The 18,803-nt window shown below is 37.8% G+C and overlaps 2 protein-coding genes and 2 long non-coding RNA genes across 5 annotated transcripts; 3 read left to right on the top strand and 1 right to left on the bottom strand.

The window, feature by feature from the left end:
- On the top strand, window positions 7-8,261 carry LOC109845546. Of its 2 annotated transcripts, XR_002248404.1 has the most exons (4): window positions 7-271; window positions 1,005-1,094; window positions 7,774-7,831; window positions 7,933-8,261. It is a non-coding gene; the product is annotated as an uncharacterized LOC109845546 (long non-coding RNA). The 2 variants fall into 2 exon arrangements; XR_002248403.1 differs by lacking the exons at window positions 7-271; window positions 1,005-1,094 and adding an exon at window positions 7,645-7,693.
- LOC109845545 (protein FAR1-RELATED SEQUENCE 5-like) lies at window positions 1,133-6,449 on the top strand. The gene is made up of 2 exons (XM_020414807.1): window positions 1,133-1,395; window positions 5,796-6,449. The coding sequence occupies exons 1-2, from the start codon at window positions 1,179-1,181 to the stop codon at window positions 6,428-6,430; spliced, it is 852 nt and encodes a 283-aa protein (XP_020270396.1). The 5' UTR covers window positions 1,133-1,178; the 3' UTR covers window positions 6,431-6,449.
- Window positions 9,233-11,025, bottom strand: LOC109845491. Its single transcript, XR_002248376.1, has 2 exons — window positions 10,609-11,025; window positions 9,233-10,539 (listed from the first exon to the last, which is right to left on the bottom strand). It is a non-coding gene; the product is annotated as an uncharacterized LOC109845491 (long non-coding RNA).
- LOC109845898 (protein FAR1-RELATED SEQUENCE 5-like) lies at window positions 12,791-15,298 on the top strand. The gene is made up of 4 exons (XM_020415148.1): window positions 12,791-13,195; window positions 13,280-13,809; window positions 14,493-15,122; window positions 15,220-15,298. Exons 1-4 carry the CDS (start codon window positions 12,791-12,793, stop codon window positions 15,296-15,298), a joined length of 1,644 nt encoding a protein of 547 aa, XP_020270737.1.

The following is an 18,803-nucleotide window of genomic DNA, read 5'->3' on the forward strand; positions in this document are numbered from 1 at the left end:
CTCGTTTCCGCCGTTCCCCAAATCCGCTCACGAGATCTCGAGCCTTCGCCTGCAACAGAGCCGCCGCTTCCCCAAATCCGCTCACGAGTTCTCGAGCCCTCCTCCAACGACATCAGCTCACGAATCTCGAGCCTTCGAAGGAGGAGGTCATGGGGATCTTCACCGTCATCGCCAGCGCCACCTCGAGATCCGTCGCCTTCGCCTGCAACAGAGCCATCGTCAGCCGCCACCGATCTCGAGCTCTTGTGATCTTGTTGCAGTACTTTCTTAGGTGAATACTCATACTCTTGTGATCTCGAGCTCTTGTGATCTTGTCGTCATACTGTAATCTTATGAAAATTTATGTTCTTCACGTGAGTAAATCTTCCATGTAATTATAGGCATTTAGGTGTCCCTAGCTTTGCTGGTGGAAACTGTCTTTTTAAATATTCTTCATATATCATATAGGTATAAAGTTCATAAACTTTTTCCCCTTCATCTTGATTTTGAAGAATTCACTCACTGGTTGTGGTAGTTTACAAAACGGGAGATTATATGAGAGGACTTACCTTTTTTTCTGTTTTTCTAGTCGATTACTGTCTTTGTATAAGAATACTCACTTGTGTCTATCATCCACATTGAATCACATTGAAGTAACTCAGCAGTCTTGACTTCCAAAAAATAAGTAGGAAAATGTCAGAGGAATCAAATTTTTTGCTGTTAACTATTAATGAACTCTTTATTCCCTCTTTCATGGACTTTGAGCAAAAAGCCTTCCTTAACGGCTGTTGCTTTTGCTCTAAGTCATCAGAGTACCTTGTGATCTGCTTATTTTAATTGTACACATTTTTACGTTAAATTTCATAAAACCCCATATAAGTTTGGGTGACTTTGACATAACTCAAAATAATTGGTGGGCATTTTCTTTAGTAACTACTATAACTAGAATCTAAATGATAAGTTTGTATTCCTAACCACAATTATAATACTAAGTTTGTTTTTCTTGAATTTATTTTCTTCCTTAGGAGTTCGGAATGGAGTCAGAAAATTCAACTACTGTAGAGTTCGGAATGGGAGAATCAAGTGTTATTGGAAGTGGAATTGCGGCCAATACTGTAAATCATCCTAAACCACTACTTGGAATGAAGTTTAATAGTTATTAAGAAGCTTATAACTATTATAACTCTTATGCATTGTTGATGGGTTTTGGAATAAGGAAGAGCACGGTAAATTACTCTCGCAAAACTAGAGAAGTGGTAGACAGAAAGTTTGTTTGTGATAAGGAGGGCTATAAATCTAATAGAGACAAGATAGAGATCTCTCTTTGGCGAGAGACGCAAGTGGGATGTAAGGCAATGATGCGAGTTAAATTATTGGAGGACAAATCGTGGGAGGTCACGGGGTTTGTTGAAGAACATATTGTTGGACCCTAGAGGGGGGGTGATTAGGGTCAAGAGGCTCTAATATGCAATTAAAAAAACAGTACAAGCAAAACACAAAACAGAAATGTGATAAAAGAAAGAGAGATAGAGTTATCTCGAGGAGAAATCCACTATCCACCCGGTTTGGAAGCCGGAACTTCGTCTACACAGCGATCTCCACAGATCTCTCTCACAACACAGTTTGATCTCAACAGATCACACCCTCACAGTAGATCTTACACAAGATCTCAACCTCACAACAGAAGAACAGATGCAAGAACCTCTCTTTACACAGCCCCTATAGCAAAGAGTAGGTTTACAGAAGCTGGGAAGTGAAACACACTTAAAACAGAGAGAAAAAAACAGGATTTGAAAATTTATCTCAGGAAGCAGAAAGTTCTCTCTGGTTTTCAAACGTTAGGGCTAAGGAAGAAGAAGAGGTCTGGGGGTTTATATAGAAAAGTTTAAATCATTTTAAAACAAAAACAAATCTTCCCAAATGAGATAATAATCTCTTCTTCAGACCCTCATCACAGACTGTGCCAATCACTAACAAGTGAAAGCACAGTGTTCGATGTAAATGACCGTTTAAAAAAGTCGCGGCTGACCAGAGGCAAAAATCGGTTGACCGAAGGAAATTTCGGTCGACCGAAAAATACCTTCGGTCGACCGACCGAAAAATTCGGTCGACCGCGAGCAGCTAAGGAAAATATGGAAAACAAGCAGAGACTCATCGGTCGACCGGCGCGGTCGACCGATTTAAAGATCGAAATTTCGGTCGACCGTACCGGTCAAAGTCGCGGCTGACCAGAGGCAAAAATCGGTTGACCGAAGGAAATTTCGGTCGATCGAAAAATACCTTCGGTCGACCGACCGAAAAATTCGGTCGACCGCGAGCAGCTAAGGAAATATGGTAAAACACGCAGAAACTCATCGGTCGACCGGAGCGGGCGACCGATTTAAAGATCGAAATTTCGGTCGACCGTACCGGTCAACCGACGACTCTCTGGAAAAATACTGACGAATCATAGGATCGGTCGACCGGGCCGGTCGACCGATTTCTGATATTTTCCAGAAAACAGATTTTTGACCAACTTGAAATATTTGCAAAATATTTATTTGACCTCTGAAAATTCTGAAACTTTGTAAAATGTTTTTAATACTAAAAACAAACTGCTTGGAAAAGGAATTTTGCAGATAGGTACTCATACTTGTGAAAAATAGTATTTTGAGAAAAAACGCTTAAAAGCACAAGTCTAAAAACGTGTGTGTGATTCCCAATAGCTTCAAGTAAACTCAGTAACTCTTTGCCTACATTCTAGCACTAGAGAGAAAAACAAAAGAAAGCTAATATCCTCATATAGAGAGCAATATACTTGAGCTTTGATATAGCTTGAATCGGATGAAGCTTTTAATAGAATTTGTCGTTCTTGAAATAATGTTGCTTCATCTCTTGGCCTCCTCCTCCTTTGGATATCTTCGTTGTAGCATATATTCCATCCATCCTCCATTAATGGCACTAACGAGCTTGACAAATGAGTTTACTACATTTACACTCAATAAGCCATTAGTACCGATAATGGTGGTTGTAAGAACATCATCAAAACATAAGGGCTAACAATCTCCCCCTTTTTGATGATGACAACCAACCATTATATAAGAGCAAAAATAAGATAGCTTATAGATAGGTGCTCCCCCTATCTATGAGCTCCCCCTAAATATATGCAACAAATGAGGAGATTTCTCTCCCCCTTTGTCACCATCAAAAATGGGGTAAAGAGAAATACTAAATGCAAAATACAACTAGTCAAGCAAACAATGTAGAACTTTCACATAGTGCATAAGCCCAAACCATTTCTTATGCGACAAAAATCATCCTCTCCAAGAGGCTTAGTAAATATATCCGCTAGTTGAGATTTGGTGTCAACAAATACTAGGGATACATCTTGTCTCTCTACATGATCGCGTAAGAAATGATGGCGCACGTCAATATGCTTAGTTCTAGAATGCAAAACCGAATTTTTGGAAATATTTATGGCACTTGTGTTATCACAAAAGATTTTAATATTTTGAAAATTCAAATCATAGTCAACTAAACTTTGTTTCATCCATAAAACTTGAGCACAACATAGGCCGGCGGCAATGTATTCCGCTTCCGTAGTGGACAATGCAACACAATTTTGTTTCTTGGAAGCCCAAGAAACAAGGGAATTTCCTAAGAATTGGCATGTTCCACTAGTACTCTTGCGATCTACCTTACATCCGGCAAAGTCGGCATCACAAAAACCATATAAATCAAAAGTGGTGCTTTTTGGATAAAACAAACCAAGGTTAAAAGTTCCATTAACATACTTAATGATCCTTTTAACCGCAATTAAATGAGATGCTTTTGGAGAAGCTTGAAAACGTGCACATGCACATACACTAAACATGATGTCGGGTCTACTAGCGGTGAGATAAAGAAGACTACCTATCATACCTCGGTATAGTTTTTGGTCCACATCTTCACCACTCTCATCCGCATCAAGCTTAACACTAGTACTCATGGGAGTAGGCGCATGCTTAGAATTCTCCAACTTAAATTTCTTCACCAATTCCTTCGCATACTTGCTTTGTGAAATGAAGATCCCATCCTTAGTTTGCTTGACTTGGAGCCCGAGAAAGAATGTAAGCTCTCCCATCATACTCATCTCAAAGTGATCCTGCATAACTTTAGAAAATTCCTTGCACAAGGATTCATTAGTAGCACCAAAAATAATGTCATCCACATATATTTGAACCAAAATGAAATCATTTTTCCTTTTTCTCACAAAAAGTGTGTTATCAATTGTTCCTTTTGAAAAACCATTTTCAATAAGAAAACTAGAGAGGCGAGCATACCAAGCCCTAGGAGCTTGTTTCAACCCATATAAAGCTTTTTGTACCCGGTAAACATGATTAGGAAAAGCATGATCTATAAAACCGGGGGGTTGCTCAACATACACTTCCTCTTCTATAAAACCATTTAAGAAAGCACTTTTGACATCCATTTGAAATAGTTTGAAATTTTTAAAACTAGCAAATGCCAAAAACATCCTAATAGATTCCAACCTTGCAACCGGTGCAAAGGTTTCATCATAGTCTATGCCCTCCTCTTGATTGTATCCTTGGGCAACCAAACGTGCTTTATTTCTAGTTACAATGCCATGTTCATCAAGTTTGTTTCTAAAAACCCATTTTGTACCAATAACACTAGCATTGTTAGGTCTAGGAACTAACTTCCAAACTTCATTTCTTTGAAAATTGTTTAATTCTTCATGCATAGCCAAAACCCAAAACTCATCATTTAAAGCATCATTAACCTTTTTAGGTTCTAGTTGAGATAGAAATGCAACATTACCACATTCACTCAAGGCTTTTGAGCGAGTTATAACTCCTTTTGAAGGGCTCCCAATGATTTGTTCCTTTGGATGATTTTTCCTTAGCTGCTCGCGGTCGACCGAATTTTTCGGTCGGTCGACCGAAGGTATTTTTCGATCGACCGAAATTTCCTTCGGTCAACCGATTTTTGCCTCTGGTCAGCCGCGACTTTTTTAAACGGTCATTTACATCGAACACTGTGCTTTCACTTGTTTTCCTTAGCTGCTCGCGGTCGACCGAATTTTTCGGTCGGTTGACCGAAGGCATTTTTCGGTCGACCGAAATTTCCTTCGGTCAACCGATTTTTGCCTCTGGTCAGCCGCGACTTTTTTAAACGGTCATTTACATCGTTTACTGTGCTTTCACTTGTTAGTGATTGGCACAGTCTGTGATGAGGGTCTGAAGAAGAGATTATTATCTCATTTGGGAAGATTGGGTTTTGTTTTAAAATGATTTAAACTTTTCTATAAAAACCCCCCAGACCTCTTCTTCTTCCTTAGCCCTAACGTTTGAAAACCAGAGAGAACTTTCTGCTTCCTGAGATAAATTTTCAAATCCTGTTTTTTTCTCTCTGTTTTAAGTGTGTTTCACTTCCCAGCTTCTGTAAACCTACTCTTTGCTATAGGGGCTGTGTAAAGAGAGGTTCTTGCATCTGTTCTTCTGTTGTGAGGTTGAGATCTTGTGTAAGATCTACTGTGAGGGTGTGATCTGTTGAGATCAAACTGTGTTGTGAGAGAGATCTGTGGAGATCACTGTGTAGACGAAGTTCCGGCTTCCAAACCGGGTGGATAGTGGATTTCTCCTCGAGAGTGGGGAGCGGGGACGTAGGCCAGAGGGCCGAACCTCGTTAACACATCGCGCGTCAAGGATAACGAACTCCTAACTCTATCTCTCTTTCTTTTATCGCATTTCTGTTTTGTGTTTTGCTTGTACTGTTTTTTTAATTGCATATTAGAGCCTCTTGACCCTAATCACCCCCCCTCTAGGGTCCAACACATATAAATCATGTGTTGAGTAGTCCAGACAAAGCAAAAATGCACAGATCACATCAACAATTCCATAAAACTCAAAGATGTAAAAAACTTATTGATAGTCTGCGAGAAGAAGGTATGCCTCCTTCTACTATTTCTCGCTTCATCAATGCAACTAATGGAAGAGAAGGTGAAATAGTAACACCACAACAATGCATTGATCATATCAGAACCCAAAGAGTCAACAATATTGGTCATGAATGCATATCTATCATTTGTTATTTTCAGAGTATGACAGCGAATGATCCAGAATTTTATTTTGCAATAGAAGTGGACAGTAGTGGACAAATGAGGAGTGTTTTCTGGGCCGATGGAAGATCAAGAGCTTCTTATTTGCAATTCAGTGATGTTATTGTGTTTGATGTGACATACAGAACTAATAAGCTCAGTCTTCCATTTTCTCCATTTACTGGTGTAAATCACCATAGGCAGTCTATTTTACTTGGTTGTGCATTATTAGCCGATGAACATGAAGATACCTTTGTGTGGTTATTTCAAGAATGGCTGAAATGCATGCATGGTGTTGAACCAGGTGCTATTATAATAGATCAGGATAGAGCAATGTGTAATGCTATTCACTCAGTGTTTCCAACAACATGACACCGTTATTGCTATTGGCACATGCAAAAGCATATTATGGATCATTTGCCTACTTTGGGGTCTCGTTATGGTGAACAGTTTCAAAGGTATTGGGGCTTGTGGTATAATAGTGCTTCAATTGAACAATGTGAAGAATATTGGCTTGAGATGAAGGAGAAGTTTGATATAAATGAAGAAGGTGAGGGATGGTTACAAACAATTTACAAATGTCGAGAACACTGGGTGCCATGTTATCTGAAGGACACTTTTTTGGCTGGAATGAGATCGAGCCAAAGGAGTGAAAGTGTTAATGCATTTTTGATGGGTATGTTAACTCGCAGACTCAATTATACGAGTTTGTGACACAATATGAAAAAGCAGTAACTCATCGTCGCTTAAGTGAAGCCCATGAAGATTTTAAGAGTCTTAACACAAAGCCTATCATGCTCCTTGGACATCCAATTAAGGTCCAAGCTGGAGAAATGTATACACGCAATATGTTTGATGTATTCCAAACTGAATTCAAAGGATTTGGTACAGAGTTTTTTGAAGAATTAAGAAAAGATGGGGACATTGTTGAATACAAGATCTGTAAGTTTACAGATAGAGGAAAATGGGAGGTGGTTACTTATGAACAATCTAGTCATATGCAGTTCCGTTGCACTTGTGCTTTGTTTGAAACTAATGGTGTTGTATGTAGACATATATTGTCGTTAATGATGGCTAGGCAGATGGATTCATTACCCAACCATTACATCCTACACCGTTGGACTATACATGCTCGACATCGTAACATTGGAGTTGGCAACATTATATTTGGAAGAAACATCACACGCTGTGAAGAGAAGATTAATTTATTGAAATCTTGGGCTTTAAGAGCAAAATTCAATAATGCGCTCAAGCTTGCATTTGTTTCAGAAGAGAAGATGCAAAAACTAGATGATGTGCTAACAAATTTCATAGAATCACTGGAAGAAGAAGTTGGAGAAACTCAAGATCAAATGGTGGATATTCCTCAAATTTCCGCACCCATCTCACATACAATGGAGCACATTCCTCAGATTACAGTTCGTGATCCTGATAGACCTGCAAGGACTAAAGGTCGTCCACGCAATGCTACTAGAATCCAGTCAGGTTTAGAACAAGCATAAGAAAAGAAAGAAAGGAAGAAACGTATATGTAGCAGATGTGGTGAACTCGGGCATTATAGAACTAGCTACGTATATGTAGCAGATGTGGTGAACTCGGGCATTATAGAACTAGCTGTAAAGTCAACTTGCCAAGGTATAATTAATATTTTTTCATGAAACTTTTTTTGTTTGATTAAATTCTCAGTAATGACTATTTTGTAATGTTTTTTGCAGCTAAATTCTCGGTAATGATTAAAATTTTCTCGGTAATGAAGGGCTTAATATTTTTGAGGTAATGATTTGCAGCATATGTTTACACATATGTGAAGGGCTGAATATAGTTTAATGTGCTCAATTCTCGGTAATGATTAAAATTTCTTCTCTTTTATGCAGCTATCTTGTAAAATCTGAGTGAATAGCATCAATGGTGGGTGGTTGGAACACAGGTTGAGCATTCTCTTTTATGCAGCTATCTTGTAATGTGATTTGAGCTTATATTCAGCTACTTCGGTTGTAACTTTGGAGGTTAAGTCTGTCTTTGATGAAACTCTGTTTGATGTTGTAACTCATGATGTAACTCTGTTTGATGCTTGTAGCTTTGATGTGGCTTATATTCAACTACTTTGGTTGTAGCTCAATTCTCTTTTATGCAGCTATCTTGTAATGTGATTTGAGCTTATATGCAGCTATCTTGTAATGATTATTCAGCTACTTTGGTTGCATCTGTTTCTTATGATATGAGCTTATATGATTTGCAGCTCAATCCTGATGTTTCAGCAGGGTTTTAGAAGCATTTTTGATAGCAGTATGGTCAACAAATCCATCATATTTGAGAGCAAATATGTCTTGGTGCATAAATATTTTTGATAGTAGTATACGTCCATATACCTGTTACTTGTAAATGCAAGTTTCTTAGTGGGGGTAGTTACATGTGGAGTGATTGTTGCTGGATTTAATCACAAGGCTAAATTGTTTTGGCATATGCTCTCTTGTATATACGTCCATATTCTTTTTTTTTTTTTTTTGGTTGTGAAATTAATCACAAGGCTGATTATGGCCAAAGCTATGAATATTTGAGATGTAATCCAATTCCAGTCATAATAAGTTTGAAAGCATAATGAAGTTATATCATACCCCCATATCATTAAGGGTGAGAATGTGTGATACTGGGACTTGAAGCATACTTGAGATTCCAGTGCCTCGATCATGTCAAAACTAGAAGGCTGGGCTCTCAATAAGCTCCCAGGATGTTTAGCATCTACAAAATCCCGGGTATGGCTTCAACCGGAAACAAAATGCTGCATGATCATTCCTTCACTAAGATCCTCATGCTTGAAAGAACCTGTGTTCTAACTGCAAATATTGATAGTAAACAACTAACCAAATACATGGTTTCGTTGAACATTGGACATTTGACAGTCTCCCCATGAAAAAGATACATGGTTTCAGCCCCACTATTCAATCTTACTTCCACAGTCTCCCCATGAAAAAGATACATGGTTTCAGCCCCACTATTCAATCTTACTTCCACATCAACCAAAATTTCAACTTTAAACTGCATCAAGTCTTACTTCCACATCAACCAAAATTTCAACTTTAAACTGCATCAAGTAGGACAAAACCAAACATCAATTTCACCAGCAAACAACAAAAACCATCAAAATGGTCTCATCTGAACGAGTCCAGACTTTGCGAGTATAAAACAAATTACTATTCTAATTTGTCTGAAGATACAAATCCAGAACACTAGAAGTTCTCATCAACATACACTTCCACAAAGAAAGATAATACATTCTTACACTCTACTTAGCACAAATCCAATAAAAATACCAAATACAAATCCAAGAAAAATACCAAATAAAAGAGCAAATACAACAAGCTTCAACAAATCCATAATATCAATCTCAATCTTTCTCTTTTCCCGCAATTCTCCACTTGACACGGCTCTTGAAACTTGCGGCCTCACGCTCGACAGCTTTGTCTGAACAAGCCCTGTCTTTGAACCTTCAAACTCCTCTTCATCAGATACCCATTTGAAGAATCCACAATTACTCACTTTTCAATTAGCGCATCCCAAAAGCAATCGACCAGGGTTCGTCTTAGTTCCAGATCTAGAGAGTATAGCCCTCCTTTCACAATGGCACAACAGTCCATGACGATTGCTTGAAGATGACTCCATGATTCACGGCTACAGATACAAAAGTTTGCATATTCATCGCAATTGAAAAATAATAATTGACAAAAAATTTGAACTACAAGGGTTTGTCCCTTTTTCTTGCTTGGAATTCTAACCGTGATCAATGACTAACGAAGCGAACATTTCACTTTTCTCACAGCAAGTCACAGCATACCCAGTAGAACAAAGTCAAAACTTGGCCCCTTTCAAAAGTTACCAACTTTAACTATCATATAACGTAAATTTTGATCAGCCAGAATGTGACATGATAATGAACATTTCAGGAAACATATATCAAAGATAAACTTTGCCAAAAACTAATATCTGAGAATGACATTATAGGAACAAAAAAACAACTGACATAGTCCTCGTAATACTTCAGTAACCACCAATGAATTTATGAACCTAGTTATCTAACCACTAACTCAATCCAAAACCACTACATAATCCATCAAATAATTAAAATAAGCAGATCAATGTGAAGAATATTGGCCGATAAGAGAAAGACCAGGTTTCATAAGAGAAAGACCTTGTAACTTGCTTTAGAATATGTGTAAAATTCATTATATTCTGGTTCATATTCAGTCTTTATATCGTTTACTCTTTATTGTTTAATAGCTGCATTATATCTTCTACGCTTCATTGTTCAATAGTTTATGGACCGCCGTGGATTTTATCATTGGGTCAGATGCATGTTTCAGAAATGTAAAGAGTTTGAAACATTAGAAATGAGAATCAACATGTTTGAGAGTTTAAATTTTCCTCAGTTCTATTTCAAACCTCTCAAGGAGTTGCAATTTTATTAGTATGACCCACAAGACAACCTTGTTCCTCAGTTCTATTTCAAACCTCTCAAGGAGTTGCAATTTTATTAGTATGACCCACAAGACAACCTTGGATTATTTCCGAGAAGCTGCAAAATTCCGCCAATGAACAGAAAACTACTTGCCTCACTTACCTTTCTATGCAATGTTGCTATAACCTACATATTCCTTCATGTATCCTGTTGGGCTCTTATCAAGTTACAAAAGAAAACAAGAAGAGTTGGCTCCTGTGTCAGGTTGGTGGTTTCAATAATCCAGAAGACAATTGCAAACCATGTTATAAGTTAATCAGGATGTCTAGTCATAAGATTTTTTTAAAATAATAAATCTCATCATGAAGCTTAAACTCAAGTATCCTCTTCTGTAAGAGACCCACAAGACAATCTGGTCTTCTGTAAGAGAAAGACAAGGTTTCATAAGAGAAAGACCTTGTTATCAAACAACTAACTCAATCCAACTAACAGAAATTATTATTGGGTTTTTATTGGGATGGGATTTCACCTGAGAGAGGATAGCTCAGAGCGAGGAGGACGGAGGAGGATGAGTGGATCTAGCTCACGAACTCTGGCTCAGGACGACGAGATCAGCACCAGATCGACGACGAGATCAGCTCGACGGCGAGATCAGCTTCAAATCGACGGCGAGATCAGCAGCACGACGACGAGATCAGCAGCACGACGAGCTGAGTGATGACGACGAGACCGAGGGAGGATGAGGACGAGTCCGAGCGAGGATGACGACGAGAATGATGACGGCGAGATCAGCAGCACGACGTTCGAGAAAGCGGCGGCTCAGAAGGATGATCTCGTCGGAGGAGGCTGCAAGCAGATTTGGGAAAGTGTGAGAGATTAAGAGGAGGGCTGATCTCGTCGAGGAGAAAGCGCGGCGTCAGATTCGTGAGCGGATTGGGAGAGATTGAGAGGAAATGTGAGAGAGAATGAATCGGATTTGGGGAAATTTTTGAAGTCACGACTGCTGAAAACACGGTGTTCTTTTTCGTAAAACCCCCTCAGGCGCAAAGAAGAAGCCAACGCTGGCAGTGGCATACACAGTTTCCACTCTCTCTCTCTATATATATAGTTCAAATTGGGGGGAGCCACATTCAACCCATGGAATGTGGTCCGCCCATCATTTGAATGAGTGGGAGGATAAATATGCCATCTCAGCTACCAAGTATAAATTTTGTGGCTTTTGTACCGAAGGCATACCACATAATTCCTCTATATATATAATATGTATAATATACTATACAGTGCATTTCGAGTGCGCACTGTGCTACGGCACTTTTGAGCTCGAGTGGGCTGTTCAACACAGCTCGCACGTTTTGAAAAATCTAACAGAGAATTAAAAGCTCGTGTTGAGCCCTGAACCGGGTTTTTCTGCAAAAAATAAGCTAGCATTAAGGCACTGTGATAAAATTAATGTCTTCAGCTAATCATTTCTCTCTCTCGCTAGCCCCAAGCCCCGACCCTTTTAATAACCTCATCGCCGTCTTCCCCAACCAAAGTCTCTCTCCCTCATACTCGGCCGTCTACCCTCAAATTCTCAGCAACGTCTACCGCCCAAATACCCCCAGCGGAGCGAGCAGTCTGGCCCAATCAAGCCGCCCCCCGAGCGCCATTGATTCTGTATCTCGCCGTCGCCCATCCACATCGCTCGTCAACGACTTACGAGGATCACGTCGATCTCGCCGTCAGCCCCTAAAACCTAGCCCATTGAGTTCGTCGATCTCGCCGTCAGCCCCAAATCAGTTCAGTCGTCGGATCTCGCCGTCAGCCCCAAACCGACGCCGACCACGCACAGTTCCCCAACTCAGGTAACGATCAAGCCCCAAATTTCTCCTACCTATTATCTGTTATTTTTTTGTAGTTTATCGGTTATTTTTGTTTTTGCTGAACTGAGCTGAGCTGAGCTTGTCAAAAAAATCCTCTTGGCTGAACTGAGCCTGTCAAAAAAAATTTTGTTTTTGCTGGAATAATTGATGCTTAAAAAGTAGGAAACCAAATCTAAAATATGAATACGGTGCATTAGTATTTCATCGCTTATGTGCATTTTTTATAGGTCAATTAAAATTAAAATTTTTATAGGTCAATTAGTTTACAAAATTAGTTTACAAAATTAGATATACAGTGCCTTTTTTATAGGTCAATTAAAATTAAAAATTTTATAGGTCAATTAGTTTACAAAATTAGTTCCCAAAATTTGATATACAGTGCATTTTTTATAGGTCAATTAAATTTTTTTATGAGAAATGGAAAACTTGGACACTGAAGCAAATGAATTAAACTTGGATGACGATATTTCGACATATACTCCTCAAGTATCAGATGAGTTGAGGCCAAAAAAAGGGCAAGAATTTAACACAATAGATGATGTTGTAACATTCTACAATGCTTATGCTAAAGCAGCTGGGTTTAGTGTAAGGGCTTGGACTACTCAAAAAGAGCCGGGAAGTGGTGAAATAAGAAGGAAGGAGTATGTTTGTTTTAAACAAGGAAAATCTTCAAGAATCGCGGATGTTGGAAATAAAAGACGTCGAGGAAGCGTAGCTGAAGATTGTCATGCCAAAATTGCAGTTTTAAAATTAATCTCTGGAAAATACATTGTTACTATTTTTAAAGAGGAGCATAGTCATCCGCTATCAACACCATCAAAGGTTCATCTTTAAAGGTCTCACTGACACATTTCTGCCGCAACAAAGTCTTTAACTAAACAGTTATCAATGGTGAATATACCTCAGCATCAACAATTCAGTTTTCTTGGAGTACAATCTGGAGGTATAGAAAATATTGGGTGCACTCAAAGAGATTTATATAATCATGAAAGGGATATACGGGCTGACTCGAAGGGGCATGATGGTCAAATGTTTTATGAGTATTTAAAACTGGAACAAGGAAAGAATCCCGGATTTACTTTTCAAATTGAGGCCGATGAGGAACAAAAGATTACTCGTTGTTTTTGGTCCGATGCAAGTTCAAGGCGGGCTTACAATTTCTTCGGTGATGTTGTAATCTTTGATACTACATATAATACTAATCGCTATGGCCTGATATTTGCACCAATAATGGGGGTTAACAATCATGGTCAAACAGTTGTTTTTGCTTGTGGATTTTTGAATCATGAGAGCGTTGATGATTTTGTATGGTTATTTAATAAATTTTTGGAAAGTATGCCTCGTGGTGCCCCGAAGATGATTATTACTGATCAAGACCCAACTATGACAAAGGCATTCCCTCATGTTCTTCCAAATACTTTTCACAGGAGCAAATGGTTGATATTTACACTAATGAGATGTATTACAAGTTTGAGGCTGAAGTGTGTGACAGCTTTAACTACAAGTTACAGTTTGTTAGGGAAACCGACAATCGCCGTGTGTATCAAATTCAAAGAAAGAAGCTTGCAACCATTGTTTTAAATATCCCCGACATGACCCGATATATCCCCCGATATATCCTTTTACAGGGCTTGCCGCAACCGATATGGTCTTTAAATATCCTTTACCGCTTTTTAGCTATTTTGAGTGATAAATTCCCGATATGACCGATGTATTAGCCAATATGTGGACCAATTTATCTTTTTATAAGCTTGTTGCAAAATAATATACCGTGTTTGGAATTTTTGGGCGAGATATCAAGATTTTCCCATTATATCAAATGACATTTTGCCCTAAAAAAACAGATCGAATGTTACAACGTTGCTTTGCAGTTTTGTTTGTTTTAGAAGGTTGATTAGTGATCCTAAACATATATTATTCATGTTTTGTATGCTTAAATTTCATTACATATGTTGAGATTACATTTTAATGCATTATACTATGTATGCAAACATTCATTATGGCATTCCGATATTTCCCCCATATCCCCGATATTTCCCCGATATCCGCAATCCGATATGAATTTTGACCATCCGATATTTCCCCGATATCCGATATTTAAAACCTTGCTTGCAACAAGCAAAGTCTGCGAAATCGTTTACGACAAGCAGTTGGATTTGGTTTCTTGTAGTTGTAAAAAGTTTGAAAGCGACGGAATCGTATGTACTCACATTATCTCTTATTTGATGAAATTTGATGTTGAAATATTGCCCGATAAATACATCTTATTGAGGTGGACTAAGTCTGCAAAATCGGGGACAGTTCATGATGATAAAGGCATGCAGATAACCCCTGATAATCCTTATCTTTTAACGCGGAGTCAATTTATCCAATCATCTTTGGATTTAGTTGACAAGTCCCTCGTATATGAAGAAACAAGGGAGATGTTTACCGATGGATTGCGTATCATTAATGAGCAAATTGATCAATTTCTTAGTAGCCACATGGCTGTAATGAGCTTCACTGAGAAAAGTAATCCAATATGTAGTAAGATAATTACTGAGGGGACTAGTGCTCATGGTTCTTGTAGTTATGAAAATAGTTTCAATGAACCTGATCAAGTGCGAGCAAAAGGGTGCGGCAAAAGGTTGAAAGGAGGAAAAGAGAAAGCAATGACTAGAGCCAAAAATAAAAAAGATAGACGTTGTCACGGGTGTGGTAAAGTAGGCCAATCACATGATAAGCGAAATTGTCCGGCACTCACAAATCCGTAAGTAATAATTCTTTTATTATTTATGTTGTCTTATTTTTCACATTCTAGTATCCTTCTTGATGTATATATGTATGGATATTTTAATATAATGTAGGTTTTCTACATGCGGTGATACAAATTTGCAAGAGGGTAATGAGTCATCAAGTGAAGATGTGGATCTTTTTGAAGATTAAGAGGGTAATGGTCCTGTATATGCTTTTGATTTGTGATGTAAGTAGTCTTTTACCTCTTTTTTCCCTCGCTTGATTTCATGCAGGGATTTGCTAACTTACTTCAATAATACTAATTTTTTAAATAATTACCTAACTTACTTCAAAAGCTTATATGTTTCTCAAACTGATTTCTGTTGTTTGAATCAGGAGCTTGAATCAGGAGCTTATGAATCAGGAGCTTGAATGAGGAGTGTGTTAAATAGGAGCTTGAATCAGGAGTGGTCTGATTATTGTCAACATTTAACTACCTAGTTGTTTATGTTTGATTGCAATGTATTGTAATGTGTACTGATTTTTCTGCTGGGACTTGAGTTGTAAACATGCAAGTTATGGTGTTGCTGAATTTTCTGTTGGGACTTGAGTTGTAAACATGCAAATGAATTATGGTGTTGCTAGAACTTCACGTTGTGTCTGTAGATTTTATGAAACAGACCTTCTATCAGATTTGTTTGCACTTCGATATCATTTTTTGATCAATTATGACCTTCTATCAGATTTGTTTTTATGCACCTGCCAGTGGTCTTCTGTCCTGGATATGTTATTACAAGCTGGCAATGGTGTTTTCAGATGGTGAATTGTCATAATTCCTAGTGTAATGCTTCTTGCAGTCTATGAACTTTGTCTGATGGTCAAATCTCGAGAAACTATCATAAACTTTGTCTGATTTGGTTTCGGTTTGTAGATGAAGTGAGAGGGTTCGGTGGCTTATTTACAGGCTGCGTGTTCCTGTTCGAATCTGTATAGGAGTAGGAATCCTAAAAATAGATAGATCTCAAAATAGCGATAGTATCGAACACGGAGTTAAACGTGAACCAAAGGGGACTTATGGAAGTTTGTTCAATTATGATTTCTTTGCTGGTATGCATTCAATTTTTTCACAGAAGAATTTGAGTAGTGATAAGCGTACACAAGAATTATATTTAATCTTGAACCATTAGACACACCCAAAAAAAACACTTTCTGTAAACTGAAGATCGGGCATGGGCGGGTACGACTGATCTCAATCCGTTGCTTAAATTGTTCATCAAAGAGTTGTCTTCTCTTCGTGTAACCAGGTTCATGAGTTCTAGATGTGAAAAATCAGTTACATTGTAAGCTCATCAACTCAATGACACAAATTATGCAAGTTTAACATATACTGCTCCTTTCATCCAATTATGGACCAAAGAAAAAAAACCAAATAAAAAATTAACAAAGATTGTTTCATTCCAACACATCACGGTTATTTCGACACAAAAAGCAAAAATTAACAAACTTGTTTCATTCCAACACATCAAAGCGTGAAGCATTACAAAATACCGATTCCAACACATCACATAATTTCTTTCATGGCCAAAGAAAAAGACAACAAAAAAGCTATAACAGTTAACCATTTCCACAACACTTTTTCACGTACAACAACCACGTCACGCGCCTCTGGTGGGGCAATGACGAGTGGTATTTGTTCAACTGATGAAATCTTGCACCAGTCCAAAAACGAGCCGCACTTTTGCCTTTTACACGAGTAGTAAATTCTACCACGGTTATTGTTCTTGTTCGACTTCGTTATCTTCACATCCGCTAATTCACCACACTCGCATTGTTTCAATATGAATATAATATCAACTGACCCATACGATTGCAATTTGTGTAATGTAGAGGTTTGAATGGTTTACGTTGACCGAAATGGAATGCACGTGGTTCATTTGCAAAAATAGATTTTCCTTTGTAATTATTTTGCAAACGAGAATTTCTTTTCAAATCGAAACAAAACATGGCCAAATGACCAAAACGACCACAATAATCACATTTATACACATGAGCATGTTTATGATTTACACTATGTGTGTGTACATGTGTATGTGATGAAGAAGCTTGATGGGATGCACAATCATGTGTAGGCTTGTCAATTTTTGGTGCATTATGACAAAATTGAGCTAAATGGCCTTTAAGACCGCAAATAGAACATTTGTGAATTTTGTCATACATATGTGCATAGTGAATAGGTTTCTTGGAAGAATTAACATTAACCTTTGCACATAAGTCCATAAGCTTTTTATTATTAGCAATACAAGTATTTAGTGTTGAATCTAAGGTAGATATTCTTTTTCTCATTTGATTCAACTCATCATTGTGCATACAAGCATTGCTATTAGAAGTAGGATAAACAAGATTACTCATCATAGATTTTAACTTATCTACTTCTAACATAGCATCACGTTTTTCATGAAGCAAACTAGCGTTTTCAGTTTTCAAATTTTCATTGCATTCTTTAAGAATTTTATTTTCATTTGTAATAAAATTAAACTTAATAGCTAGTGTTTCATGAGTGGATTTTAAATTAACATACTTACTCTTTACATTAATATAGCAATTGTGTAATTTTTCAAATTCAAGAGCAAGTTCATCAAAGGTAATAATATCATCGTTATCGCATACCTCACTAGGGTTATCACCTAGTGGTAATGTACATGGGGATGAGGCTTCCTTAGGACTCAAAGCAAGATTTTCCAATGCTTGTTGAATAGCCTCCAATTTCCCTTCATGTGCTTCAATAAATTTCCATAAAGCGTGAGCACTATCAAAATTAGCAAATTTGTTAGAAAACGATGAGTGAAAGGCACTAATCAAATATTCTAACAAAAGTTTGTTCATGTTAAACAATCTTTTATCATTATCACACCATTTGGATTTTTCCAAGGTGGGAACAACGTAGGCATCCTCAATAATTTCCCATAAATCAAATTGATTAGATTGAACAAAAAGTTTGAATCTAATACGCCATTGAGCATAGGGAAAAGTATCCAAACGAGGAGCAACATTAATAGCATATCCTAAACAAGATGAATCATACATATCCATAGAGATAGAATGCAAGAAGTACAATATAATTAAAATATATATATATATATATATATATATATATATATATATATATATATATATATATATATGTGTGTTAGACCCTAGAGGGGGGTGATTAAGGTCTTATGCTAATCTAATCCCAATTAAAAGCTAATTAAAATTATATAGATCAATATGTTCTTGCAAGAGATAGATATGAACAATAAGAACAATAAGAATATGCACAAATAAAATATGAGACAAGAAAAACACAAACACACGATATGTTTACGAGGTTCGGTCCCCACGACCTACGTCCCCGCTCCTCACCTCGAGGAGATATCCACTATCACAATCCGGTTTGGAAGCCGGAACTTCTACACACTCGGTTTACAAGTTCACCGAAAACTCTCACACTACACAATCACTCAACAATCACACTTTACACACTAAGTGTAGGAATCTAGCCCGTGTCCTCCTCCTCAAGTTCTCGATTACAACCTCTCCCTAGGTTCGTCAATCGACGCCACTCCTATTGGATTTGACCCCGTCTCTCTTTCCTCACACTTCTCTCGGTGTACAAGTGTATTACAGGTGATTCACACAAATAAAAGTTAAATACAATGATTTGTTCTCAATTTAC

The sequence above is a fragment of the Asparagus officinalis genome, chromosome 6, assembly GCF_001876935.1.
Source record: "Asparagus officinalis chromosome 6, Aspof.V1, whole genome shotgun sequence".
NCBI classification, from domain to species: Eukaryota; Viridiplantae; Streptophyta; class Magnoliopsida; order Asparagales; family Asparagaceae; genus Asparagus; species Asparagus officinalis.